Source organism: Sebastes umbrosus, chromosome 5, assembly GCF_015220745.1.
Source record: "Sebastes umbrosus isolate fSebUmb1 chromosome 5, fSebUmb1.pri, whole genome shotgun sequence".
Classification (NCBI taxonomy): domain Eukaryota; kingdom Metazoa; phylum Chordata; class Actinopteri; order Perciformes; family Sebastidae; genus Sebastes; species Sebastes umbrosus.
This window is the reverse complement of record NC_051273.1, coordinates 34,322,204-34,349,933: the sequence shown is the minus strand read 5'-3', so window position 1 is coordinate 34,349,933 and position 27,730 is coordinate 34,322,204. Positions and strand designations below refer to the sequence as shown.

The following is a 27,730-nucleotide window of genomic DNA, read 5'->3' as shown; positions in this document are numbered from 1 at the left end:
GGTTTTTTTTCTACCACACATAGAGAGGACAGGTTGGCGTAAGAAGCCGCGGTATCCCTTCACTCATGGCTCGGCTCTCTTTCGCAGAAGTGTGCCTACTGCTTCCGTTAGTGCTGGCCTTGGTGAGTATTCGCCCCGAAGCTGCTTATAACTTTCACCTTGACACGCCGGGACATGCTGCAGGCCATGATGGGACCTGTTGTCACAGGAGAGTGATTAACTCTTCAAGTGGACTAATTTGCACTTTATTATTATTATTATTATTTTTAAATGCAATTACTGATGAAGCACCCTTAAGTAGATATGACACACGATTGCTTTACTTTAATTGTTTTTCAAAGCCATCATGCACGTCAGAAAATATTTGCAGTTCCAGCACCCAAATACTAATAATGTAAATAAAGCTGCTGCATCACTAAATAATGCATGGGTGAGCAGAAACCGTAGGTGTAATGTAAAGCACGGTGATGATGATGTGTCTCTGCTGTAACTACAACGTGCAGCAGTCAGAGATGAGAGATAAGCTGCTAACGCCGGCGTGTTTTATGTTGCAGCTGCAGCTGTATATAAGTCATAAAATGGAGACGTGCCTGAACAATAATGTGCTGGAAAGCTGGTCTGTCTGTCTATAAAAGCTGCTTGGGATGTAAACTCATCAAAGTTTACTATCTACTGTATTTGTGTTGAGGTATACTATGTATAGTCAAGCCAAGTCAAGTCCATTTATACATTTAAGTTGCCTCAAAGGGCATTCGTGGTACAAAATACTGTTCAGTGATGTAAGGATAAAGCCTGTAGAAAGTATTATTACATCACAGAATGTAATTAGGGCCCGAACACGAAAGTGCCAGGACCCCAACGGTGTCTTGGCACGAAAGTGCAAGGAAACCTATTGTTTTTCTAAGTATTATTATTATTTTTCCGCTGGAATATCGTGTTTTTGGGACCTTTTCCATCCCCAAAAACTCACCAAAAGTGGAATATGCATCAGAACTGGTGGGAAATTCAAAGTTCTGTATTGATTGGGCTCGGGTGTCGCCAGCGGCCGAGATAGCGCCCCCTAATGTAGGCAGTTTTTCAGGGAAAGTTTCTTTGATCTTCACGAAATTCAAGTATGTAATTGCATACGTCTTGAAGTTCGTGTTAAATATTTTTGAGATTTTTTCGGCAAACAGGAAGTCAGCCAACTTGGATTTCCTGCGTGATTTTAAAATTTACGAACATATGTTTGAAGACTTTAGGATGCACAAAAACTCATGAAACTTTACACGCACATCCAAACTCGTAATTACTTTGATTTAAAATAATAAAAATAGAATGATCATGCAAACAAGTGGACAGCCAGAAAAAAAGTAGTATTTACATACAATGAAAAGCATAAGTAAAAGAAATTGATGCCTTGGTTTACATATTCGAAAAGGAGCGAAAAGAAGTACAAACTTGTTTAATCCCAGCCCTTCTCCATAAGTCATTCATTAATAATTTACCAGCTTCCTTATTGAGCTATACATATACTCTAATTCATTTTCCCAAACTTGTCTTAATATAATAATTATTACCTTTTATCTCTGTCATACAGAAATATAAATTAATTACTGATATAATTATCCTTATCAAAATTTAAATTCATTATCAATCCAGAATACCAATTAATTACTTATATATTTATCTTAATCATTTTGACTAGTTGTTTATGCGCATATTATTATTATAATATACAATACGCACATGTAATACAATATATATATACCCAAAATCAAATATCTACAAATTTGCATTATTCTTTACAGAAAAAATAGGAAGATATACTTAAAGATAATTTTTTGGGGCTTTTATTGAGAGAGATAGTGATAGTGGTGAAATGTGGAGAGAGAGGGGATGACAATGCAGAAAGGGCCACAGGCCAGATTTGAACCCTGGGCCGCTGCAGCAAAGACTCGCCTATTTGATACATGGGGCACCCGCTCTACCCGGTGAGCTAACCGGCGCCCCGGAACATAGACTAAGAGAGAATAAATATTAAGTAACCAAATGAATAAATAAACAGTAACTCCTCTAAACACCTTATGATTGTCAAATCCCCTCTTCATCCCTGTACCTTGAGAATATCATCCTTATTTTAAACTGGTTTAAGTTTGGACATTGCTCTAGCTCCACATTTAAACTGTTCCATAGTTTCACTCCACAGATTGAGATACAAAAGTAGCCCTCCCTGCCTTTTATATAAGCCTTACACAATATACAAAAATGTAATTCAATTCAATTAAAACAAACAAACAAACCCCCAAAAAATAGGTTTAGATGGAGATAATTAGTTTTAGTTGTGTTATTATTTTGGCTTCAGTTGTGTTATGTATGATTGCTGATGGCATGTGATTGAAAACAGCATTAGACAGTTTAATCAGTAACATTCATGTCTTTGTTTTATTAATTTAATAAATGGCGTCTTCACGTGTGAACAAGCTGATGACCGGAACGTCCGGTGACTTTCGAAGCATGTTGCCTTTGCTGTTTTCTGGCACACTTGGATTCCCACTGAGAAGTTGATATATGTTTTGCTGTGGTAACTTGTTCCATAATTAGGAGCAGCGGCAGCAAAAGCATGATCACCCCACAGCTTATACCTCGACCTCGGGACTTCTAAAACAAAGTTGACCAGATGACCGCAAAGCCCCGTTAGGCTCGCGGAGAGTTAAAATCTCGGACAAATTATTATTATTATTATTTTTTTTTTTTTTCTCTTTGTATTATTATATATATTTTTTTTTATATTATTCTATTCTTTTTTTATTTTATTTTTTTAAAATTTTATTTCAATTTGAATGCTGATGTTTCCCTAATGTACTTATTGTGTTCGTCTCTAAGCTCAATTACTTAAAATATGATTTATAAACTATTGTAATTACGAACTGTAAATTGCATATACGAAAACAACCTCGGAAAAAAAAGGGGAAAAAATAAAGTATATATAAATATTAAAAGAAATCTCGGACAAATAAGGTGGGGCAAGGCCGTCAATGGCTTTAAAAACAAACATCAAGAGCTTAAAATCGATTCTAAAGTGAATTGGAAGCCAATAGAGTGAGTAAAGTACGGAGGTGATGCGTTCACGTCTGGAAGTTAAAAAGCGAGCAGCAGCATTTTTCACAAGTTGGAGGTGCGCGAGGGAAGACTGGTTGAGACCAACATACAGAGCATTACAATAATCAAGTCTCGAGCTAATAAAGGTGTGTATATATATATATATATATATATATATATATATATATATATAACTTCACTTGGTGTCACAGGTGGTAATGCACTAGTCAGACACACTACCAACTATATCACCTCGCCCATGCAGTGTTAAATGAAAGTAGCTAATCTAATGGACCATTTAACTGCTACCAAACTACATGCTCCAAGTGCTGTAGCTGCTCCCAACTCGTTCACCGTGCTGGCACAGGAACTTAGTTTTATCCTCACCCGGTGTAAACAGGTGCTGAATGCCAAACATTATTCACATTGAGTGCTGGAACACGCCTCGCTCACCTCTTCTTCAGCAATATCACACAAGACAAGACTTTATTTTAGAAACTATACTTCCATGTACACTCACGATCAGTCAGTGTGCTATTTTGGACCCACTAATATTTTAATTATAATTAGCACAACTTTACACGACCATCTGTGTTATTTTGAGACACCATTAGGTTGTAAGTCCTGATATTTAACCACAACTTTAATCAATTAATCATTAACATGTACATTGTGTATACATACACTTCTATCAGCTGAGAGCATTTGGTTTAATATACAATAAATATTAGTTTAATATACTTTACATATGTAAATATACCTGGAAGAACAATTTGAGTAAACATTGTATTTTCAAGGAGCCCTGTATGCAAGTGCATTTAAATACAATTAATTATAACTTAAGAGTGCCAAAGCAGTACTGTCAAACACACTGAAGTGCAGTCGAGTGTTGTTAAAGTTTTTACTACCTAACATAGAATCATTTCAACACTAATTCAGGGGCCACAAAGTAAAGGAGACAGAGTCCGTGTTTCAAGAGTGGTTGCGTGGGTTGCCGACATCGCCGATCCCAACGCTGATGTCGTGATGATAGAATGATCATGACTTAAGACCTCGGCCACACTGGGAATGTCAGGAGCGTGTGGCGGCTGCATTACCTGTTGTTCTTTTATTTCGGCGTCCGTGTTAACAGGTTAGAGCAGCCACACTGCCAGGGGCTGCGTCTCTTCCCGAGATTTGAGGTCTCGCCTATTTTTGATGCAAGCCGCGCGGTTCACAGCAACAACAGACAGTGAAAGTGATCTATTGACTGTATAATGACATCATATCAGCAACATTGCTACTGTTTCAATGTCTCTATCTGTAGAAAATGTTATCGAGATGAAAAAAAGTAAAGATTTATTTTTAAATCAACCCTGCTTTCATTTCAAAATAAAAGCCCTCAAGCTTTTTTTTTCTGTGGACAGAATTCCTTCATTTGTTAACACGAGGCATTTATTCTGAAATATGTGCCGGACAGTGTTGTAGAACATGCAGTGACTTGGAGAGCTCCATGGATGAATATAGTATGGCGTTTTAATTGTGGATTATTACTATTATTTACAAATTACCACACGTTTCTTAACCTTTCTCTGTCTAAAATAAATATAAATGACATTTATAATGAAATGAAATGGCCATTATGAAACACCCGACGCATCAATCATGCAGCCGCCATGCGCTCCTGATGTTCCCAGTGTGGACGAAGCGTTAGTATTCTAAGTACAGTCAATATATATTTTTACATACCTCCACACACTTGTTCATTCTCATCTTTCCTCTATAGTTGATCAGTTACACCACAGCCAGGGAAACTCTAATTCAGTAATGGTGTATTTACATGGAAACCGTATTTTTTTCTGTCTTTCAGTAAGCTACTAGTTTCCCTTCATTTCAGTATGAAAAATGCCTCTAAAGTGCACGTAGACTACGCATACCACACAGCGCTGCACGCTGTACTGCTCACTAGAGTCTCCATTTAAGGCCGAGTCAAGTGTACGTGTGCTGTTTGCTTTCAGATGCTCAGCGCCGAGGCAGCAGCGAAGAGGCCAAAGACACTGAGAAGGCAGAAGAGAGAGTGGATCCTTCCTCCTGCCAGGCTGTGGGAGAACACCGACTACAGTGGGAAGGAATTCATCGCCAAGGTCATTTGGCTTTTCCTCATAAAAATCATATTTCCCACAATTAGCATATAATTGGGTTAATAATGTATCACGTAAACTGGTAAACAAAGAACTGGTTTCCACTTATTGTTTTCAGTCAGTTCCAATCCTCAGCTGTACCTACTACAGAGAATTTGGCCCGGGATTAAAGGCTGACATCAACTCGGGGTGAAAGTGCCAAACCAATAAAAAAATAAGACATGAGAGGCACAGTGACTTTACGACAAAGGGGTGTTGTCTGTTTTTTATTAAACGGTTACTACACACACCTGGAAAGACTTCATAAAATAAACACACAGCGATACAAAATGTATTTATAATTAATAATAACTCTTGAAGATTGGGGTGATTGTTAACTTTTATATGGATATCACTATTAATAGTTGAAGTAGTGTTGAATCATGTACAGTCTTGAGGGGATGGTACGCCGCTGGAGACCAGGAGGGCCTTTTACATACAGCGTGTGCTCTAGGGGCTCCATTGTCTCATAACCTGTTCCTGAATGTAATTTATGTCAGGCAATGTTCCAACTCAATGTTAGTCAAGACGTCGCGTTCCAGCTAGTGGAAAGACTGATACCACTTTCCTGTCTGTGCCTGTGTTTCGTTGCCAGATTCGCTCTGATAAAGACAAAGATCAAAAGGTGGAGTATCATCTCACTGGAGCAGGAGCTGACAGGCCACCCTTCAACCTCTTCAGGGTGGACGCTGACACAGGGTTTGTACGCATCACTGGTATGCTGGACCGGGAGAAATGCCCATTCTACAACGTAAGTCTCTCCTTAAATAACTTCCAGGCCTCGTACTATACTGAACGGACTGAAACCTGTTGAACAATAGTGGGACAACGGGTAACGCAGCTCGGTTTCCGTCGGTCACAAGGCTTTACTGATGTCACTAAGCTTCCCCCTCACACATATTTGTGGATCTCTAAGACAAAATATTGTTTTTGTGTTATGGATTGTTTCAGCTCCAAATTTGAAAAATTTGAAAATATGGAGATTCCATCTCTCTTGACAAAGCTATGAGTTAATGTGGTTAGCGAGTGGTCAGACTAGAGGGGTTGTGATTAGCTCATATACATGAAATTTTAACAAGGCAGTGGTAAGAGGCTCAAACTCACAACCAGTAGGCGATTTGTTAATTTTTAACAGGGGGGGACGGGACGGATTCCTTCGTTCATTTCGAACCTCCCGGGATGAAGGGCGGGTTGCAATTACAAATCCGTCTGCTACTTCTGCACCACGGACAGCGCCATGCATTCATCAATACCATAGAGTGTTTATAAGAAGTGGACATAGTCACCGTGACCGTCACCCATTGGTTTGTAGACTGCCGTTTTGAATCCTTGAATTCAGAATTTCGGCCATCGCCATATTGGGTTTTTTTGCAACCGGGAGTGACACGAGAGGGTGGAGCTAAATAAGACATTTTTAGGAGGCCAAAAAGGTTATGATTAACTGTCATGAACTGAAAACACACTGTGAAAGGGTTAAAGCTGTAAAACGAAAACACAGACAACTCCCAGACCAGAAAACACCATGGTAGCAGCCTGTCAATCACAAGGTAGCCACGCCCTAAAGCATCCCCTGCTTTTATGGTCTGTTTGACTCTAATTGGGACCATAATTTACTAAATGAACATCATGCTGTATTGAAGAAGACTTGAAACTAGCGATTGAGACCATAAACTCATGTTTACAATGTTTACTGAGGTAATAAATCAAGTGAGAAGTAAGCTCATTTTCTCATAGACTTCTATAGAATCATACTTCTTTTAGCAACAAGAGGAGTCGCCCCCTGTTGGCTGTTGGAAAGAATGTAAGTTTAAGACACTTCAGCATTGGCTTCACTTCTCAGACCCCGCAGGTTTGTCCAGCACTGATCAATATAGGGCACACCAGCTTATTGGGAATGGCAGTGGCAGAAAGTAATAGCAGGAAGTTCACTAACAACATTTGTTTTGTCTGGGTTATCCCAACCAGGCATAGACATTAAAGGGTAACTTCTGTATTTTTCAACCTGGACCCTATTTTCCCATGTTTTTGTGTTTAAGTTAGGAGACAATGTGTTCTGAAACTGGTCCAGTATTGAGGGAGAACACTGCAGACAGCAGCCAGATCGATAGTAAACTGTCTAAGCTTGTACCCATCTCTTCATGTAATTCATGCAGCTAACAGGGAAAGCTAAATACAGAGATGGGACCACAGCAGAGGATGACATCCCACTGGTGGTCACAGTCCTGGACAAGAATGACAACCCTCCTGAGTTTGAGCTGCAATATGGCAACATCACAGAGACCAGCATAACAGGTATTGTCAGACTTTAAACACCTATTTCTCCATCAGCCTGTTACTGTGAGTGATGGATACAATCAGAGTCAAGTCAATTTTATTTGTATAGCTCAAAATCACAAATCACAAATACAATCTGTACAGAAAGACTTAACCAAAAAAATAAAATGAAGAAACCTCAGGAAGAGCAACAGAGGAGGGATCCCCCTTGCAGGATGGACAGAAGTGCAATAGATGTAGTGTGTACAGAGTAACAACATAATGAAAATATAACATAGACAATCTATATGACAAAAATGTATATGTAAAATGTGAACATATGTGAGAAGCAGCTTCCAGGCATCGCCAAACAGATAGAGCTAGAGCAACACGACCTCCTCTCGACGCCAAACCGGTAGAGCCAGAGCAACACAACCTCCTCTCCATGCCAACCAGATAGAGCCTTAGCAACACGACCTCCTCTCCATGCCAGATAGATAGAGCCTGAGCAACACGACCTCCTCTCCACGTCAAGATAGATAGAGCCAGAGCAACACAACCTCCTCTCAACGCCAAACCGGTAGAGCCAGAGCAACATGACCTCCTCTCCACGCCAGATAGATAGAGCCCGAGCAACAAGACCTCCTCTCCACGTCAAGATAGATAGAGCCCGAGCAACAAGACCTCCTCTCCACATCAAGATAGATAGAGTCAGAGCTACACGACCACCTCTCCACGCCAAATAGATAGAGCCAGAGCCCCGGGCAACACAACCTCCTCTCCACCATAAACCTAGAGAGAGGACCATATTTTTGTTTTTTAATTCACAGTTGCTTAGTAACATAAACGTATGTTAAGGCAACATGTGATTGTTTGTTCATGCTGCCAGCACTGTCAATCAAATCTGATCAAACCACACCAACACAGCGCTGATGAAGCAGATCGTCCAACCCGTTCTCACTTGGCAACTCGTCAAATACAGACGCTTGCTCAGTGGCCCTCGGTGTTTGATAGACCGAGACACATCAAGACACCCTTTAACGTCTGTATGAAATGCACCGGACTTTCAACCAACTCCAATGTAAACCCATCCACGTCAATATTAGAAGCTCAGAGCAACTGATGTAGCGTAAAGAAAACTAACACAGATTTTCTCCCAGGAGACTGACGCTGTTCATGTCCCATGTGAAACCAAGTCAACATTGAATTATTTCAATAACACATGTATAGCATGTATTTTTATTTTGAAATATTTTTTTTCATGGGCTAGGGATGCACTGATTTTTCAGACCAAGTACAAGTACTTACATTTGGGTACTCACCGATACTGAGTACCGATACAAGTACTTCTCTGTGCCAAAAGACCCTCGTTAACAGCCAGCTGGAGGGTGTGAGCGACACACGGCAGGCTGGGGAGTCCCGCATACGAGGCGGTGCGCCGCGACCGGCTCTAGGTCGGCTTGGAACGGCTCAGGGCGAAGGTGCTTCCCGGGGCCGTGGCCAAAGTGCTCGCTGTGCCCTTTCACGTAAAAGGCGCCAGGGGTCTGCGGCGATGTCTGCAGCCCACCCGACCCGTCTTGAATCACGGACCAAGGAGTCTAACGCACGCGCGCGAGTCAGAGGGTGCAAGCAAAACCCAGTGGTGCAATGAAAGTGAGGGCCGGTGCGGGCCGACTAAGGTGGGATCCCGGGCCCCGTGGGATCGGGCGCATGAGCGTGTACGATAGGACCCGAAAATGGTGGTATCGGTGCCGTTGTATCGGAGACGTTTTGCGAGTACGAGTACATGAGCACAGTACCCGATACCCGATACTGGTATCGATATCGGTGCATCCCTAGCGTGGGCAGAAATGTGTCTCTAATCATCAGAAAAAGGACAAACATTGGTATAAAGCAGCCCAGGTTTGTTTCCTGACGAAGAAGAACCTAACCCCTAATGTCTGTCTTCTCCTGGAAAGAAACCTATTTTTGGACTCAGCAGTAAAACAGGGAGTCGCATGACAATATGAGGTAGAGCAGATCGCCCACCAATTGGAAGGTCGGCAGTTCGATCCTCCAGTCACATGTCGAAGTGTCCTTGGGCAAGATACTGAACCCCAAATTGCTCCTGAAGGCTGAGCCATGTGAATGGTGAATGGGTGAATGCTGACATCTAGTGTAAAGTGCTTTGAGTGGTCGGAAGACTAGAAAGGAGCTATATAAATGCAAGTCCATTCATTTACCATACGATAAGGGTTGATAGTTGATGGTTATGTATGAATGATCCAATTCAAAGTCATCTGACATTCATATATCACACAACATCCTCATAAATGGTGTTACCGTAGTCTGTCTTATTAGATGGAAACACAGTCTGGATATACTGTGTGTGGATATTGAACACTCCTGATCCTGATCCTGCTGAGATTGTGTTGTACTGTTGTGATCCACCGCAGATACCTATGTTATGCAGATCGTGGGGAAAGATGCAGACGAAGATGGAACAATTAATGCAGAGATCGCCTACTCCATCGTCAGTCAGGAGCCAGAAGGCACGGGTCACATGTTCACTTTAGACCAAAAGACGGGCAAGCTGTACGTCAAAGAGCCCACACTGGACAGAGAGGTGAGGCTATACTGCTCACTGCACATAAAACACATTTCAACATATGCTGCAGCTTTTCTGTGAAAACGAATGCTAAAGATCCTCTCTGATCTGTCTGAACAACCCATTCTCAGTCCTAACTCATCAAATACCGACACTCTGTCAGTGATCCCTCGCCGACTGATACCAGCGCACCCTTCAGATTCTGTATGTAACCCACTCAAACTCACTCCAATGTAAACCCATCCGGGTCAATATTAGACGCTCAGATCGACCGAAGTAGTAAAAAGAGCAAGAAAGGGTGGATGAACTTTCATCCAGGAGACCGCTGTTCGTGTGAAACCAAGTAAACGTCGACTTATTTTACCTCACTTTTGTTACGTAGCTCACATACTTAACAAATGCTGCGTACAAAGTATTTTAAACCCCAAACAACCACGATTTTTTCCTAAGCCTAACCAAGTAACTTTAAAACTTACGACGGAGTATTACGGCCACATTGAGGGAAAAAAAACAAAAAACGGAGATTTCGAGAATAAAGTCATAACTTTACGAGAAAAACAAGGAAAGTAAATAAAAGAATAAACGCAGTTTCTTTCACAATCTTTTCAAGGTCCTGATACTGATGATAATGTGGTGCTGATGTGCCAAAAGATGAGGTATTTGGTTATTTGTGAAACCTAAACAAAAGCTTAACTTCACAAGACGCTCCACGTTCCTCATTTTCACACTATTTCCCCTCTAAAATAACACGTAAAATTATTACTTTATAATATTATGACTTTATTCTCATAATACTACCACTTTTGTCTCATAAACCTATGTCTTTATTCTCAAAATATTACCACTTTTTTTCTCGTAAACCTATGACTTTATTCTCGAAATCTCCGATTTTTTTTTTTTTCCTCGATGTGGCCCTAATACTCCGCCGTAAAAACAAAGTAAACCAATGTGGGAGGTTTATTTTGAAAAGACACCGTAGCATGTAACGAGTGGAAACTGACACTAGAATACCACTCTACTGTCAGCTTTGCTCGTTTTGCCTTGAGTGTCACAGTTGGAAGTGTAGAGCGGCTCACAGAGCTGCTGTATTCAACGAGCTGGGAGTGAGAATGTGTTGGTCTGACGGGTGAAATAATGATAGGTAATGTATTTCCTCTTGAATTCAGTTTGTTCAGTTGGATGGGGAGTAAACATTACTCTCTCATCTCTCTGATTCTCCCATCGTTTGAACCAATCACTACATCCAACCTATAAAAGGGCAGTCCGGTGGTTTACAGTCATTCATCAACTAATCACACGTTTAATTATACAACAATTTTAATATACAAATTTAATTGTTCTCTGAAATTTAACATCAAGGTGGAATCAGAGAGAGATTTGTGAAGATCTGTTGACTGACTTTTGTCAACACTTGTATGCGCAGTATGATCGCATTTCATTTAATAACCGAAGGATGTGTCTGTTTTTCCTCCGACAGACTTTCGACTTCTACAAACTGGTTATAAAGGGGACTGACATGGGAGGGGCAGCAGGGGGACTAGAGGGGACAGGAACTGTGGAGATCAAAGTCCTGGACATCAATGACAACATCCCCGTACTGGAAAAATCTGAGGTGAGGAAAACGACATTTACAGTCCACACAAACAAACACAGGACATTCACCCAGGAGACTGCTGTTCATGTTTCGTGTGAAACCAAGTCAATGTTGACAAACCCTAGCCACGCCCCTAGCTGCAGTAGCTCCTCACAGGACGCCGATTGGTTGGACACAAACGCATTACTTAAAGCCTGACGAGACAGGTTTTCGTCCGATATGTGATTCCGCTATTCTCGCGTGATCTTGCGACATCAGCTCGAGAATCCAGCTGCCTTGGGAGGTTACAGTGCTATCTGGTTTTCACACACTCCTGTTTCCAGTGTTCAGAATGCACATAACTGACAGCAAGACAATTTGAACTACTGACTGCATGTTTTGAATCATGTTCTGTTGGCAGTACAATGGCGCAGTGGATGAAAATGTCCATGATGTAATTGTGATGAGAATCAAAGCTCTGGACGCAGACCTTGAACACAGCGACAACTGGCTGACTGTATACACAATCGCCAAAGGAAATGAGGAAAATCTCTTCTCCATTGAGACAGACAAAGAAACCAATGAGGGCATCCTGAAGCTGATCAAGGTAATCATGTGACTTTGATTATTATTTTACTTACTGTAACTAGTGTTACTTGTGTCACTAACATTTGCCTGCTGCTTCTCACCTCTCATTGTCCTCTCTCTTGACCCTCCCTCCCGAACAAACAGCCTGTGGATTTTGAAGAAATCCAGAAGCTTGAGCTTGGCCTGCTCATTGAGAACGTAGCTCCTTTTACGGAGGGTGGTGCTATACTGATGGATGTGGACGTTCATGTTGGAGAGGGCGGAGGCGGAGCCGGTGCCGGTGCCGGTGCCGGCGGCGGCGCCGGCGCCGGCGCCGGCGTTGGCGTCGGCGTCGGCGTCGGCGTCGGCGTCGGCGCCGGCGCCGGTGCTGGAGTTGGAGTGGGTGTTGGAGCCGGTGTAGATGCAGGGGTAGACCTGGGATTAGACTTAGGGTTGGATGCTAGCCTTGAAGGAGGAGTGGATCTAGGGTTGGATGCTAGCCTTGAAGGAGGAGTGGATCTAGGGTTGGATGCTAGCCTTGAAGGAGGACTTAAGCCTGGAGTTGGGGTTAAGCCTGGTGTTGGGCCTGGAGTGGGGGTTGGACTTAAGCCAGGTGTCAAACCAGGACCAGGAAAAAAGCCAAGTGCACCGGCGAAGAGCTATCCCATTAAAATAGCAGTAAATAATGTACCTGAGGGTCCAGCATTCAGCCCTGACACCAAGCATGTTCCTGTATCAGAAGATCCAAAAGAAGCACCGGAAGATGGTGTGATCGCAGTGTACACTGCCATCGATCCGGACACAGGAAAACAAGCTGAAGACGTCAGGTTAGTCAAGATACAAAACTTAAAAAAAGAAGAGTCTACAGTCTACAGCTAGCAGCCCTGTGAGGCTGAACTTATCACTGATGTTTGTAATGTTTGACATGTGCGACAAAGTCGCCGGAATAAAATGTTGGCATTGTACGTTTTTGCAAACCAGAGATACGTTGAATCTTGACCTGACCTGATCAGAACCCAAAATACGTTTCAAATCAGTCTCATGGCTCATGACAATTAATTTAATCGTTGCTGAGATATTTTAATCTGGACCAAAGTGGTTGACCAACCGATTGATGTTTGCCATCAATAGAGCTATGCCAACAGCGTGGCAAAAATGGCAACAATAAAAATATCTAAAGGAATAGTTCAAAAATTTGGAAAACACATTTATATTTATTTTTTTGCTTTGAGTTTGATGAAAAGGTGGATATCATTCTCCTGCCGTCCGTGCACTAAGTGTGTAGCTTGAGCCAGGAAGTGATTATCTTAAGAGTAAAGACCGGCAAAAAGGGAAACCGATATGAATTATTGGTGGGTGTATTTTTGAACTTTGGACAGAGCCAGACTCTGTTTCCCCTCTGCTTCCAGTCTTTACGCTAAGTTTAGCTAATCGACTCCTGGCTTTAGCGACAACGGCACAACTGCACTCTGAAACCCTTTATTTCCAATGGTTTGCACCGCACCGCAGCATCTTTCCGCTGCATCGAGCAAAGCGCGGGTAGCAGCGCAGCTCAAAACCGCTGCGTTGTGTCTTAAAGGTCCCATATTGTAAAAAGTGAGATTTTCATGTCTTTTTATATTATAAAGCAGGTTTAAGTGCTTTATAAATACTGTTAAACTATCAAAACACTTAATCCACAGAGAAATACACACAGCCCGTATTCAGAAATTGCGCGTTTGAAACAAGCCGTTAGGATTTCTGTCCATTTGTGATGTCACAAATATACAATATTTAGACCATTACACGGTTTTAAACGTAAACATTCTAAATGTGTCCCAGTTTATTTCCTGTTGCAGTGTATGTGAATAACATCAGCTGACAGGAAGTAAACATGGACCCAAGCTTTTGCCTAGCAACGCAATTCCATTGCTATTCCATTGTAATTCCATTGAAATGCACTAAAATGGAGCGTTTCAGACAGAGGGTAAATACAGGTATATTCAGGCAGACAGTATGAGGAAAATAAAGTTTTTTGGAACATTACAGCATGTAAACATGTTCTAGAAGAAACACAAAATACAAGTATGAACCTGAAAATGAGCACGATATGGGACCTTTAAAGGGCCATTCCACAGACTTGAAAATCTCGCCTCTCAGCAAAAAAGTGATTCAGTTTTTTTCCCCAAATGTTGAACTGATACTTTAACCAAATCACTACTTTTAGTTAAACACTTAACTGTTATTACTTTTCTTAATATTTGTGTTCCTTTTCTTACATATTTGCTGTGCTCCAGTTATGCCAAAGCCTATGATCCAGACAACTGGTTTACCATCGACAAAGAAACAGCTGAGATCAAACTCAACAAGGTACCAGATAGAGAATCGCCTTTCTTGGTGAATGGTACCTACATTGCCAAGATTCTGGCAATAACCAAAGGTAATCCCCATTTGTACTTTATAATCCTGTAAGATTATTGTGAACCAGAAGGCTTCATTTCTGGCTTCTTGCTACGCCTTCTCTGTTTAAACAGGCTCTGCCTTCGCTTCTGAAGGACTCTCTTTTAATAATGCAATGCTTCACTTCTCTGAACATGATTTATCACTTGTATGTTTATGAGTTTGATGATCGGTTCATAAACGTATTTACCCGAGGTAATATATGAAATGAAGCACACTGATCTCTGACAGAACCTGCAAAACCACGTTGTGCCTCGAGGTGTGTCAGCCATAGAATGAGAACATCCAGCGTCAGTTTTAACAGACCTCCATAAAAAAAACACCGTCATCGGTACATAAACACCATCTAATTGGGGATTATTAATATAATGATCATCATTTTGTTATTATTGTTATTATTATTTTTAACGTATTTGCTTCAACAGTGTACTGAGCAGGTATTTTTGGCAGACTGAAGTTCAAGGCTTATGTTTGAGTCACTCATTTTGTGTAAAGCTACTGGGGGGAAACAGAGAGGATCTCGTGGTCTTACAGTCTGTGTGCTGTTTTTTTTTTTTCTCTTTTTTGTCCTTTTTGCCTCTCTTGGACAGATGACAAGGTAGAGGCAGACTGGAAATGGAGGGAAACAGAGAGGGGTATGACATGCAACAAATGTCTCAGCTGGAATCAAACCAAGAACATTGCAGTTATATGACTAAATAGGTTTTTTTTGGTCAAGTGCTTCCTCATCCGATGAGAGGGTCGTACTGTAAAGGAAAGAGGGTGTCGTATCCTGTACAGATTGTAAAGCCCCCTGAGCGAGGTCTGAAATTAGCACCAGCCACCTGCCAAATGCGGGTAAATTGTTGGCAGTGGAGGGTGAAATCATAAGGACACCCATCACTTTGGCAGGCAGGGAAAACGGTAGTGATGAGAATAGAGAACCGTATTGTTCGCTTTCTTGGCATCTCATGCCTCCGTGACTAACGATTCCTCTTATTGATGCTTTCCGACAGTTACGCATGCACAATGACGCATACGCACGCTGTATCATGTTTCAGTTTGATTGGGACCGGGGACACGATGGAGAGAAAAAAAACGCTCAACAGCATGGCACTACTAAACCTGAGGGTGTGCATCCTATTTTTCGCGGATAAAGCGACACTGTGAACAACAAATCTGTGTTTAAATCAGCAGGAGGAGAGTTAGTAACGTTAGCTGTTAGCAGCCGGTGGGCAGCACAGTCCTGACTGGATAAATAGCGGAGCTACTGATGCTAACATATAGGTGCCATAATGTTATTATTATGAGGCGTTCAAAGTCTGCTCAGGAAAAAAAGGACTATTGGCCGAAGGTATATTATAACGTTATCATGATGTGTTCAAATGTAATCTGTAAAATTCCGTTTTTGGCGAGAAACTTGAATAAATCCAGTTGCTTGAAGGAGATGTTTTCACATCAATATAAAATAGATATTAGAGAGAGAATTATGACCTGTTTAACTTCATAACAACTTTCCAAGATTTGTTTTTAATCAAAGCAAATCTTTAAATATTCATAATCATTTGAATTGTGTTCATTTTTATGCAAATAACCACTATAGATACATGTACAGATATAGGTATAGTACCCTCCCTCCACTGTGTAATTCGAACACTGTAATTAACCATGTATATAATGTTGTTTTTGTGTAAAATATATCAAACATTGAATGACATCAGATTTTAAATGTTATTCCTTCATTTAGGGCAGGGATTTCAAAAGTGGCAGACGAAAAAAAAACCTGCCTGCCACAGTGGTAGACAGTGAAAAAAGTTAATTTCTGCCCCTGAGGCTAATTTCTGATTTGCGATATTGGGCTATACAACTAAAATTGCCTTGACTTGATATGACATGCGCTGTAACCGTTTGGCTACAGGCGCTTTAGTCTGTGTGCTGATTGACTTATAAACTGTTGTCATCCTCAGACATGCCATCAAAGACAGCCACGGGAACAATAGCCATTCAAGTCACTGACTCCAACGACCACTGTCCCACCCTGACCACCACCCAGAGCGACCTGTGCTCCGACAAAAAAACTGTTCATGTTACTGGCTTTGACGAGGACGTGAGTCCCAACGCAGCTCCATTTACATTCAGAATCATACCCGAGGGGACACGAGGCAACTGGGAAGTAGAAGTCATCAACGGTAACAGAACTATTCTCTTTCCTTTTGCATTTTGTCTTCTTTTTAGCAGCTTGTCACAGTGTAATTGATCAAGATATAAACTGCCTGTATTAAATATTATTCAGTTAGTACTAAAAAAACTGCTAAAGTAAGCTATGATGATGTATGAAGCTACAAACAGCATAGCCATTTTGATTTAGATTTGAATGATAATGCAGTGTGAATTTAACAGTCATCTGTCCTTTGTTGTCTCTAGCGACGACTTCCGCTCTTCACTCCCGTGATGCTCTGTGGCCCGGCACATATGAGCTGCAGGTGGAGGTGTCGGACGCTCAGGGTCTGTCTTGCCCGGCCAATGAGGTTTTTAAAGTGGCAGTTTGTACCTGCGTGGAAACAGAGGGCTGCGGCCTGACAGGCAGTCAAGGAACTACTTCATCTAAGCTCGCTGCCCCGGCCATCGGCCTGCTGCTAATGGCAATGTGCCTACTGCTGTGTGAGTTGAACTTTAATAAAAGCACCCTAGTACACGTTCTCATCCCAACTTGTCACACACTGACGCTTTCTCAGACCCCTTGGCGTCACTTTTCGGTCGCAGTAAACACGTGCTGAATATTGTGAAGTTTACAAAAACACTTGATTAGGTTCAGGCAACAAAACCACTTAGTTAGGTTTAGGGAAAAAAACAACATGGTTTGGTCTTAAAACTACATTTGTACAGTGAAAATGACACTAAACGTTGTGAACACGAATGAACAGCCAATTGAAACATGACGCACGGGACGAGAACAGCGGTCTCCATTTTGAGGACATTCCGTGTGTCATGATGACGCATTTTAAGCTTTACGCGTGTCATTTCACGCCACAGGGTTAACGTTACAAAACGGCCTTTGACATGACATGGTTAGGTTTAAAGGTCCCATATTGTAAAAAGTGAGATTTTCAGGTCTTTTACATTATAAAGCAGGTTTAAGTGCTTTATAAATACTGTTAAACTATCAAAACGCTCAATATACGGAGAAATACATACAGCCCAATTTAAATTTGCTTGACATTGATCTGAATGTTTTTGCTTCTCTCTACAGTCATCCCTCTTCTCCTGCTGTTCTGTCAGTGTGGAGGTGCAGACACCATCTTTCCCGACCAATTTAGTGATCTGCCATTCGACGCCAAAGAACACCTCATATCCTACCACACTGAAGGCAAAGGCGAGGATAAGGTTGGCTGGCATTTTTGTTTCCTTTTAATGAGAAGAAACAGACACATCGCCTTTCTTCTGTTAGTTTATCAATAAACAGAATGAGACATAATCCTAGTATTATCGAAAATGAACGTCTTATGTAGAAACCAAGCTGCGGTGTTGGAGGGGAAAAGTGGTAGAAGGCTATTTGGTGTGTCACTCTTGTCACCGATCATTCAAATTGGGTCCACATGAGGACAAACAGGAAGTTTCAACCTGTTTACTGCCATTCCGAGAACTGATTTTTATCTTTCAAGTGCCTTTAATTAAAGAATTACTCAAATTATGTTAGGGGTTTGAATAAAATAGCTTCCATTTATAGTTAGGCATGACAATTAGTTATGAAGCGTGTTGCATCCCCTTTCAGAGAGAATAAACTTTTTTGTTTTAAAATGTAAAGCTGCAAACTACAAATACAGCAGCTGGTGGTGATTTAATGGTTCGGATTCTAATGACTTTTAACCTATATGCTTTTTTGATACCACACCCAGATTGCCAAGTCAAAATCATACATAGTTGTGTTGATAGGTAACAATTTCTTTCTTCTGTTCATTTTTTTTTAGGAAGTGCCACTCCTAAGTGCCCCTCTCACGTTGGGAACCCAGAAGAAAGTTGAGTCCGCAGCAGCAGCATCGAACTTCAACACCGGTCTGTCGAATTTCAAGGAAACTCACAAGACGACTAGGGTCTATGAAACTCTGCAGGGTTTTCAGGAAACCGGCCAAAGTTTGATGGAGGTTGACAACGTCTACAGGTCTCCAAGGCAATCGTTCAACTATGGCAATAGCAGTACTTCATTCAGCAGGGGAACATTTCGTCGCCAACAAACAACAGATCTGTATGAGGATATAGCCCTCCCTGACGATTACCTTGATGATTACTACTCACAGGTACTATGCTAGCTTTGCATGCAGCTGCTTTTTTCACCAGATCTTTCACATACAAACAGATGTTATGAGTTCATAGACACCACTGTGCTATTTCTTTGCCCTAAACAGAAAGCGGCGTGCGCTCTGCCAGTGAAGGACGGTCTGCTGGAGTATGATTATGAGGGCCAGGGCTCCCCCGCTGGCTCAGTGGGCTGCTGTAGCATCCTGGAGTCTGACAACGACCTGCGGTTCCTCAATGACCTCGAGCCAAAGTTCAAGACTCTGGCTGAGATCTGTTCCCCTCCCAAGTCAACACCCAAACCTTCCCTGACACACAAAGTAACAGGTGCTGTCAAAACCACGGTTGATATTGTTGAACCAGTTGTTCAGCACAAAATTGAGCGTAGTGCTGAAACATACCATACTGATATCAAGACAGAGAAAGTCATGTCATCTACTAACATCTCCAAATCATCCGTCAGTACTGTAAGCGCTGCCCCGTCATCCATGACACTCCCTCCTCGCTCCAAGGTTACTAACATCAGTCATACCTCTAACATCAGTCATTCTGCTACTCTTCCCCGTCAAGCTCAGACAGTTATACTACAGCAGCAGCAGCAGCAGCCAATTTACTACACCACCAGCCCTATGCTACAGCCCATGCACTATGTAGTTCAACCACAGCTTCAGAACACGGTTCTGCTGGCAGATGGGGCCCATGGAGGCAATTTTCAAGGCCTGTATGTAGTCAGTGGGCCCCAGAGTCCTTCTTCTGGACTTGTAATCAGTGGACCCCAAGTCTCTTCTTCTGGACTTGTAATCAGTGGACCCCAAGTCTCTTCTTCTGGGCTAGTTATCCAGGGCTTTGGGAGCCCCAAAAGCCCTGCCAGCCCCGCCAGTCCAGTAAGCCCCACCTTTTTGCTACCTGGCAGCCCAGGTGTGTCTCAGGGCTCAGTCCCTGCGGAGGGCTGGAAAATAATAGGGCCAGATCCTGGTGGTAACTTTATGCTAGTAATGGATGACAGTGGTCCAGGTGAGGCAAAGGGGGTGGACCCAGGCTCATCTCAGGGCACTTTGCCCAGAGGTGCTATCCTGGTAAAAGAGGCTGCTCCCCCTCAGGGGGTGTTAGGCCCAGCAGCCCAGGGAAGTGTGTATGGCATTCTGCCAGGACACACTGTTGCTAATGGGGGGGGTTATGTTGCAGTAAATAGCAATTTGGGGCAAACATGGTTTGGACAGCCAGGGCAGATAGGGTTAGGGCCGGTCGATGTTTTGGGAGTTGGTGTTGGACAGCCAAGAATGGGATTGGGACATGTGGTGACGGTGCAGCCAGAAGTCAAACAGGCAGGAATTTGGCCCGCTGGGATGAATCCAGTTGGGATTAGGCAGGTCAGTGTAAACCAGTTCCAAGGAATTCCACCTTTGGAGCAAACAACTCAGTTTAAAACATTTACAATAGATTCACCGATCCAAGAGTATCCAACACAAACATCCGAAAAATATTCAATTGTAAATCTTGAGGAGGATATTGAGAAATTATTAGCAAGGCCAGATGTACTGCAGACATCATTGGAGCAGTCTGACACAGTGGTAGAGGAACTAGGAGATACAATAGACGATCAGTTGAATAAAATCACTGAAGCTCCAACAAACACATTTACCGATGTCATCAGTCAAACAGCAGAATCCAATGACCCACAGCAGAACGCAGAGGAAGAACAATCAGAACAGCAGGAGAACTATGTTCCCTCTGAAGGGTTTTCCCAGGAAGATATATCTGGATCAGATGTCACATTTACTCAAGGAGAGGGAGACCACATCAACCACATCAATCAAATACATGATAGCACAGAACAAAATATGGGCAGACAGGAAGTGTCACCTTTGAAAGAAGAAGAAGAAGAAGAAGTGGAAGAAGAAGGAAAACCTGTTGCGCTCTGCATGGTTGCAGGTCCAGAGTACAGAAGTGCTGACGTTGAACCTCAATCAAATGAAGTCACAGAGGATCAAAGTAACAGAGCCCGGGAGGAAGATGTCAGCCCAGCAGAGAAAGTTGTTTCAGGCTTAGAAACAAATCAGGTCATTGCCACATCTGATAGTATCCAGGCAGAAGAGAATATGGAGGAAATGACTACTGTCACCGGAGATTCACAAGAAGAGGTTAAGGCAGAGCAGGAGCAACTGCTAGATTCTGAAATAGGACTCAGTACTGCGGGTGACGATTTGTCAGCAACTCCTCCAAACGAGAGTTCGACAGACACCGTGAATGCGTCTGAAGAGAGGTCCTCCACCGATCAAGAAGCAATGCCAGAACTACAGGTGGATCATAGTGAAGGGAGTGAGATAGTGGAAGGACATGCAAATACAGATGTTGCTGATTCTGAATCAAGAACGTCGTTGCAAACTTTGAGCACTGTTTTAACTGTCCAAGAAGAAGAAGGAGATCTGGGTGATTCAAATTTGAAATCAGCATTAGATGAAATTACCACTGAAGTACAAGTAGAGGGCTCCGCTGTGCCAGCCGTTTTAACATTAGAGCAACATCTGCACACAGCAGAAGATGGTAGCGCTGGCCACAAAGAAGAAGAAGATGATGATAGTCAACAAAATATGTCCGAATCAGGAGCAGGAGAGGATCAAGTCAATGCAGATGCAAACAGTATAAGTGACGGAGAGAAAGAGGAGAGTATTGTTGAGGATGGAGTGTCACAGCAGGGTTTCAGTACCTCTGATGACCAAGACACCGTGAATGCGTCTGAAGAGAGGTCCTCCGCCGATCAAGAAGCAATGCCAGAACTACAGGTGGATCATAGTGAAGGGAGTGAGATAGTGGAAGGACATGCAAATACAGATGTTGTTGATTCTGAAGCAAGAACGTCGTTGCAAACTGTGAGCACTGTTTTAACTGTCCAAGAAGAAGAAGGAGATCTGGGTGATTCAAATTTGAAATCAGCATTAGATGAAATTACCACTCAAGTACAAGTAGAGGGCTCCGCTGTGCCAGCCGTTTTAACATTAGAGCAACATCTGCACACAGCAGAAGATGGTAGCGCTGGCCACAAAGAAGAAGAAGATGATGATAGTCAACAAAATATGTCCGAATCAGGAGCAGGAGAGGATCAAGTCAATGCAGATGCAAACAGTATAAGTGACGGAGAGAACGAGGAGAGTATTGTTGAGGATGGAGTGTCACAGCAGGGTTTCAGTACCTCTGATGACCAAGACACTGAAAGACAATATGCTTTGACCACGGAGGATGATTTAATCTCAGATGACAACATTAATGAAGAAGAGAACGATGAAGAGGAAATGGTGCAACAAAATGTAAGCTTCTCAGATGACCAAGATGAAGAGAGTCCAAAGGAAGATTCATCGCACACAAGTTCTCAAGTGGATGATACCTTAATCTCAGATGATAACATAAATGTTCCAGAGAAAGAGGAGGAGGAGGAGACTCTGGAGGAAGCGGCGTTATCCATACAGCAACATGTTAGCATCACAGATGAAGAAAGCGAAGGAGAAGATGCACCAGGTACAAGTTATCCTGTAGAGGAAGAAGGCATTCTGACGTCAGAGACTGAATGTCTATCCGAGGAAGATCAGGTGGCAGCAATGTCAAAGGTGATTGAAACTGAAGTTGTTACACGTCAAGTAAGGCAAGGGGTGGATTCTTCTCAGATAGGAGACATAACTGTGGATATTCCTGAGGGACTAGATACTGCTGGTCAAGCGTTAGTGAGGGGTGCTAACATGGATGGTTTAGATGATGTGGTCACATCTTCAGAGGAACTGAGATCATCCAGGGTGGCCACAGGACAGGTTCCTATGTCCAGTGAACATAAAGGGGCCAGTGGTAGCATAGTGGCATCTGGAAACGTAGCTGAAGGTAAAACAATTCAGTCTGATTACCAGAACACAGACGTAATTCAAATTGAACAGAGCGAGAGTGGAGTTCTCACTTTGGAAAAGGGCAAAGCAGAGGTCCCTTTTGACCTTGAGATTACAGAGGGATTAGATACTAGTGCAACTAATGCATCTGCTCAGGTATCACCGACATCTTATTCAGAGATTGAAGTGGTGGACGAGACCATATCTTCAGTGCTGGAAACAGACCCAGGCTCGGCAGAGACAGGAACCGCAAGCTTTATTGCAACGAGCGAGGTAGCTGAGGAGGCTGGTTACCTCGTTCAGAATGAGAGTGTGCACATGACTGGAGAAGCGGCAGGGGTAGGCCCAAATACTTTAGGGAAAGTTGGCTCGACTTTGCTGGAGGTTGGGTCAGAAGCTCCAAATTACATGCATGAGGCTGAAGCAAGCGGTGGCGAAGTGAATCCCGCCCAGCTTCAAACTCCTCGGAACAAATCCAGAAAAAGTAAAAAGGACAAGAATCCTCAAAGTTTAAAAAGCCCCTCTGAAAAGTGTAAACAACAGTGATTGCTTTCAGTTTTGAAGCTGCAACTATAGCAACTATACAGTAACCCATAGCGTTAAATGTGGAAGTGGTATGCCCCGGTTGAATTGGCAACTCTACAAAACGGAAACCAGAACGCTTCCGATTACCAAAATCTAGTCCCGCTGCTACAGATTCTACATGTGAATGCAGAATCTGTTTATAGAGATTGGTGTGGGGCACTGTTGACATACTCAAAACACATGTAAACCCAGACACCATAGTGTGTTGACATCTTGACCTAGGCAGATTGAATTGCACCAACCGGCAATGATTTAAGTCAGTGCATCAGGACACTATTCTGTTGTAATTCCCAGTGTTGATGTGGGTCACAGATGCAGGAAAGCACCAGTTTTGTGTCATTATCGTTCATCATCGTCATTCTATTTGTAGAAGTCTCTTTCCCTGGGTCAGGTTGCTGCTGCGACTGAAATTGGATTGAAGGTGATGGGTACTACCCTGTAATTTTCTTTTTAATTTTTTGTAGGATGAGTTTGGTTTACAGGCTAGTGGCTGTTTCTAGTGGTCTATGCCTATGATTTTTCCACTGTCCTGATTTGTCATTGCAGCCTGGCTTGGTGCTGTTTGGGCATGTTACCAATGCCAACCCTGTCTCCTGCAAAATTACGTTCCCATTCAACTGAACTGAACTCTCAATGATGTATCGAGGGAAATGTATTTCCTCCCAGATTATAGTCACAGTTTTAAACATGTGGTTAATGTTGTAAATTGAAACAAAAAACAAAAAATGCAACAAAACTACTTGGTTAGGTTCAGGCCCAGATCACCCAGAGTGCGTTTTAGCAGCCTGGTGCGGCTTTTTGTAATTTGTTTTCAGTGAGAGTGAAGCATTTTGCATTTGCACACTGATTTTGCATGGCTGAGCGCCTAGTGTTTTTCTGTTCTGTGTGCCCCGAGTTGAAAAAATCACAACTCGTTGTGGAAAAGCGCCCGACGTCATTCGCGTTCTTTGTCATTGTGGTGATTTTTGCTGGATACCCGGAGCTTTATGACTTTACTAACCGTAGTTACCATGATCTGAACAGAAAACAGCAGGAGGCAAATTAGTGCGGTATTTGAGATTTGGGGTAGGCTAAGTTGTTTTCATTAAATTAAAGGGATAGTTTTTTTGTTTTGAAGTGGGGTTGTATGAGGTACTTATCCATCCATAGTAGGTGTATTACTTACAGTAGATGACGGTTGGCGTGCTACCCAGCTTGGACAAACAGACGGGAGCACCGACACCGGAGCCAAGCAATACAGTGCTGTGGATGTGGATGCAGTCAGACAGCCCTTTCCTTCTCCTTTCTGACAGAGAACTGAACTGAAAGTAAAACTTATCTATGCTCTCACCAAAGCCAGCAGGCTCAGATGGCAAAAACAGTATCAGTATAGGTTCCCTGTTGGAAAAAAAAAAAGGTTTTTCTAACACCCCCCATCCACAGCACTGTTGCTTTGCTCCGGTGTCGGTGCTCCTGTCCGTTTCTCCCTGCTGGGGGTGTGCCGACCATCATTTACTGTAGGTAATACATCTACTATGGATAAGTACCTCATACAACCCCACTTCAAAACACCCAAACTATCCCCTTAAGCTGTACTACTGACTATTAGGTAGCATACAGTTCATGGTTTGTCTGTAACTGTAGAAAATGTCACAGACAGCACGCCTCACGTTTTCCACCTGCACAGTGCACTCTGTCTGATCAGTGCCTTAGGCAACAAAACTACTTTGTTGGTTTAGTAAAAAAACATCATAGTTTGGCTTAAAATTACTACGTTTGTTCCAATATTTAAGCTACGGACGTAAATTACGATAAGTGAACGTTGACTTTTGGTTTTGCATGTGACACCAACAGCAGTCTACCGGTTGAAAGTCCCATCCCCCCGACCTCCTCTCTATGCGGATGATAACATAATTTTTAGTAGCCAGGGCTGTATCAAGCTCACGTGTCAAACTAAAAACAGAACACTCTGAAGTACCGATGTGTAAAACATTTGTGAAATCCGACATTCAAAGGGTTTAGTTTGCCAAAAAAGTATTCTCTGCTGCAATTTCGTGATTTTTGAAGTGGCACAGTCCTCGAAGTTAAGTATATTGTCTACTGGTACTTTATTTCACAGGCTACTAAATAGACAAGAGTGGCAGAAGACCGAACACGGTTGAGTTCAGCATATTTTCACATTACAGTGAGCTTACATAACTTTTGCAGAGCGGCGGGCCACTTTGGGAACAAGTGACAATTACAGGAAAGGGTAAATGCTGAAACATGACAAACTGTAGAGTAACAGTAGCACAAGTAGACAAGAGACCTAAAGTCAGTGAACTGACTCAACACACAAAGCAATATAAGGTTTGTTGACATTAGCTTAACTTTAGCCAGCATAACCAACTGGTCTTACCAGACCAGGAAAGGCTATAACAGCAACGGATGGGAAATTCTGTTTTATGTGTCTGTCAATTCATCATAATTGAAAATACAATGATTGTTTTATTGCTTTGATTGATCACTAATGAAAACAGCTTTTACATAATCAGAAAACATGTATAAATTCATGAGAGCTGTTGTCTGTAAAAAAAAGTTCCAATCTTGTGTTTAGAATATTGGTGGTGGGTTGGGCCAACCCTTTTGTTTACAATTACTTGCATATCGAGACTTAAATATCATGCATAATGTATCTTTCACTATCTTTATTTCATCGTTACCATATAGCCATGTTTGTGTTGTAGGCATCTTTTCTTACTGGATGAAATGTAAATGTAAACAACTACTAGAACATGTTTAACCGGTTGTAATGTAAGTAGGAGAAGCTGTGCCGGATTTTCGAGCACATTTGTCTGAACCTGCATGTGGGAGTTATTGTGTTTAAGGAGTCATTTGATGATTTCATCTTCTTGTCAGGGGAAATAATTTACATTACTTTTTATTAAAATGCAATCTGGGAATTCTGAATACGGTCATCATTTCATTTAAGTCAGTCAATTTGACGTACGGTATGATGTGTGTTTGTGTACACTTAAGTGTGCTCTCAGGGCTGAATGCTTATCTTGGATGTGAACCAGTTTCATTGTTATCTCTGCCAAGGAGTTATGTTTTCAGTTTGTCTGTCTGTTTTTCCAGCAGGATTACAGAAAAACTACTTTAACTTGGTGGAAGGATGTAGCATGGGAATGGGGTTCTGAATCACGGGACGGATATATGTATTATTTTTAAATTTTTGTCCATGGCAGAGGTCTACGCTTTTCAAGTGACCTTCTAGTTGTACATATAATAATAATAATAAGCAATCATTTTTATCCCTGAACGCAGCAACCCCATTACTAAGACAAGCTAAACTAAACATGAATGATCCCTTACCTAAAACTGGGTCATTGTATATTAAAAAAGTGTAGAGTAAGACATGTGAACATATAATCTGATCTACTTAAAGCTGAAGTAGGCAAGATTGGAGCAAATATGATTAAAAAAAGTTATTTTTATAAAACGGTCGCTACATCGTGACAGCAGTACAGGTAACCTGAAAAAAAATCATGTTCCTCTGTGTCCTCCGGTGCTCCCAACGGCATCTGCAAGATTTCACAGACCGGAGGAAAACAAGCAGTAAGAACCGATCTGAGGTCTGCTGTCCATCTGCCGTCTATGAGAGCCGGCGGTCAATCACTCGCGAACTCCGACCAATCAGAATCAGAATCAGAATCAGAATCAGAATGGTGTTTATTGCCAAGTGTAAGAGGTATACACTAAGAATTTTCTTTGGTTTTGTTGGTGCAAGTCAAACAGTATAATAACAAAAGAATAGATAAAACGTTAGAATAAAATAAGAATAAAAATGTCCAATTTACAAAATAAGCTATAAACAAAAATAAACATGATATAAACAGATAGTGCAAATATTGAGAGTGTATGAGAGAGGGGGAGAGTCAGTGTCGGCGGGGGGGGGTAGAGGGGCCAGTAGTGTGTGTGTGAGGGAGAGACAGTCACAGAGGGGCGGATGGGCTGTTGGAGAGCCCCACTGCCATGGGGAAAAAACTGTTTTGTGGCGTGAGGTTTTGGTCCTGATGGACCTCAACCACCTGCCAGATGGTAGAGTCTGAAAGAGGTCAAACGGTCAAACTAGGCAGCGCTGAGCCTGAAAATAGGCGTTATGTTACATTAACGCCTATTTCTCTCCTCACGTTTTCAGAATCATCTTGTAGTGCATGGTTTAGCTGTAAAATGAGAAATTTTATGACGCCGCCACCATTGTGAAATCTATGGAAGGAACGCCAAGTTCCGGTCACATGACCGGAGCACAGCCAATAGGAACACTATCTCAATGAGATGACCTGTGATGGGTCAGAATCTCCCGTCACAGGCTAGATTTTCTAAA

The 27,730-nt window shown here is 42.2% G+C and overlaps 1 protein-coding gene across 1 annotated transcript; it reads left to right on the top strand.

The window, feature by feature from the left end:
• Positions 1-26,309, top strand: LOC119487934. The gene is made up of 14 exons (XM_037769015.1): positions 1-122; positions 5,079-5,204; positions 5,836-5,991; positions 7,394-7,532; positions 9,929-10,098; positions 11,558-11,692; positions 12,075-12,260; positions 12,386-13,047; positions 14,497-14,639; positions 16,606-16,827; positions 17,063-17,299; positions 17,889-18,022; positions 18,607-18,933; positions 19,042-26,309. The coding sequence occupies exons 1-14, from the start codon at positions 66-68 to the stop codon at positions 23,344-23,346; spliced, it is 6,999 nt and encodes a 2,332-aa protein (XP_037624943.1). The 5' UTR covers positions 1-65; the 3' UTR covers positions 23,347-26,309.
• The last annotated feature ends 1,421 nt before the right edge of the window (positions 26,310-27,730 follow it).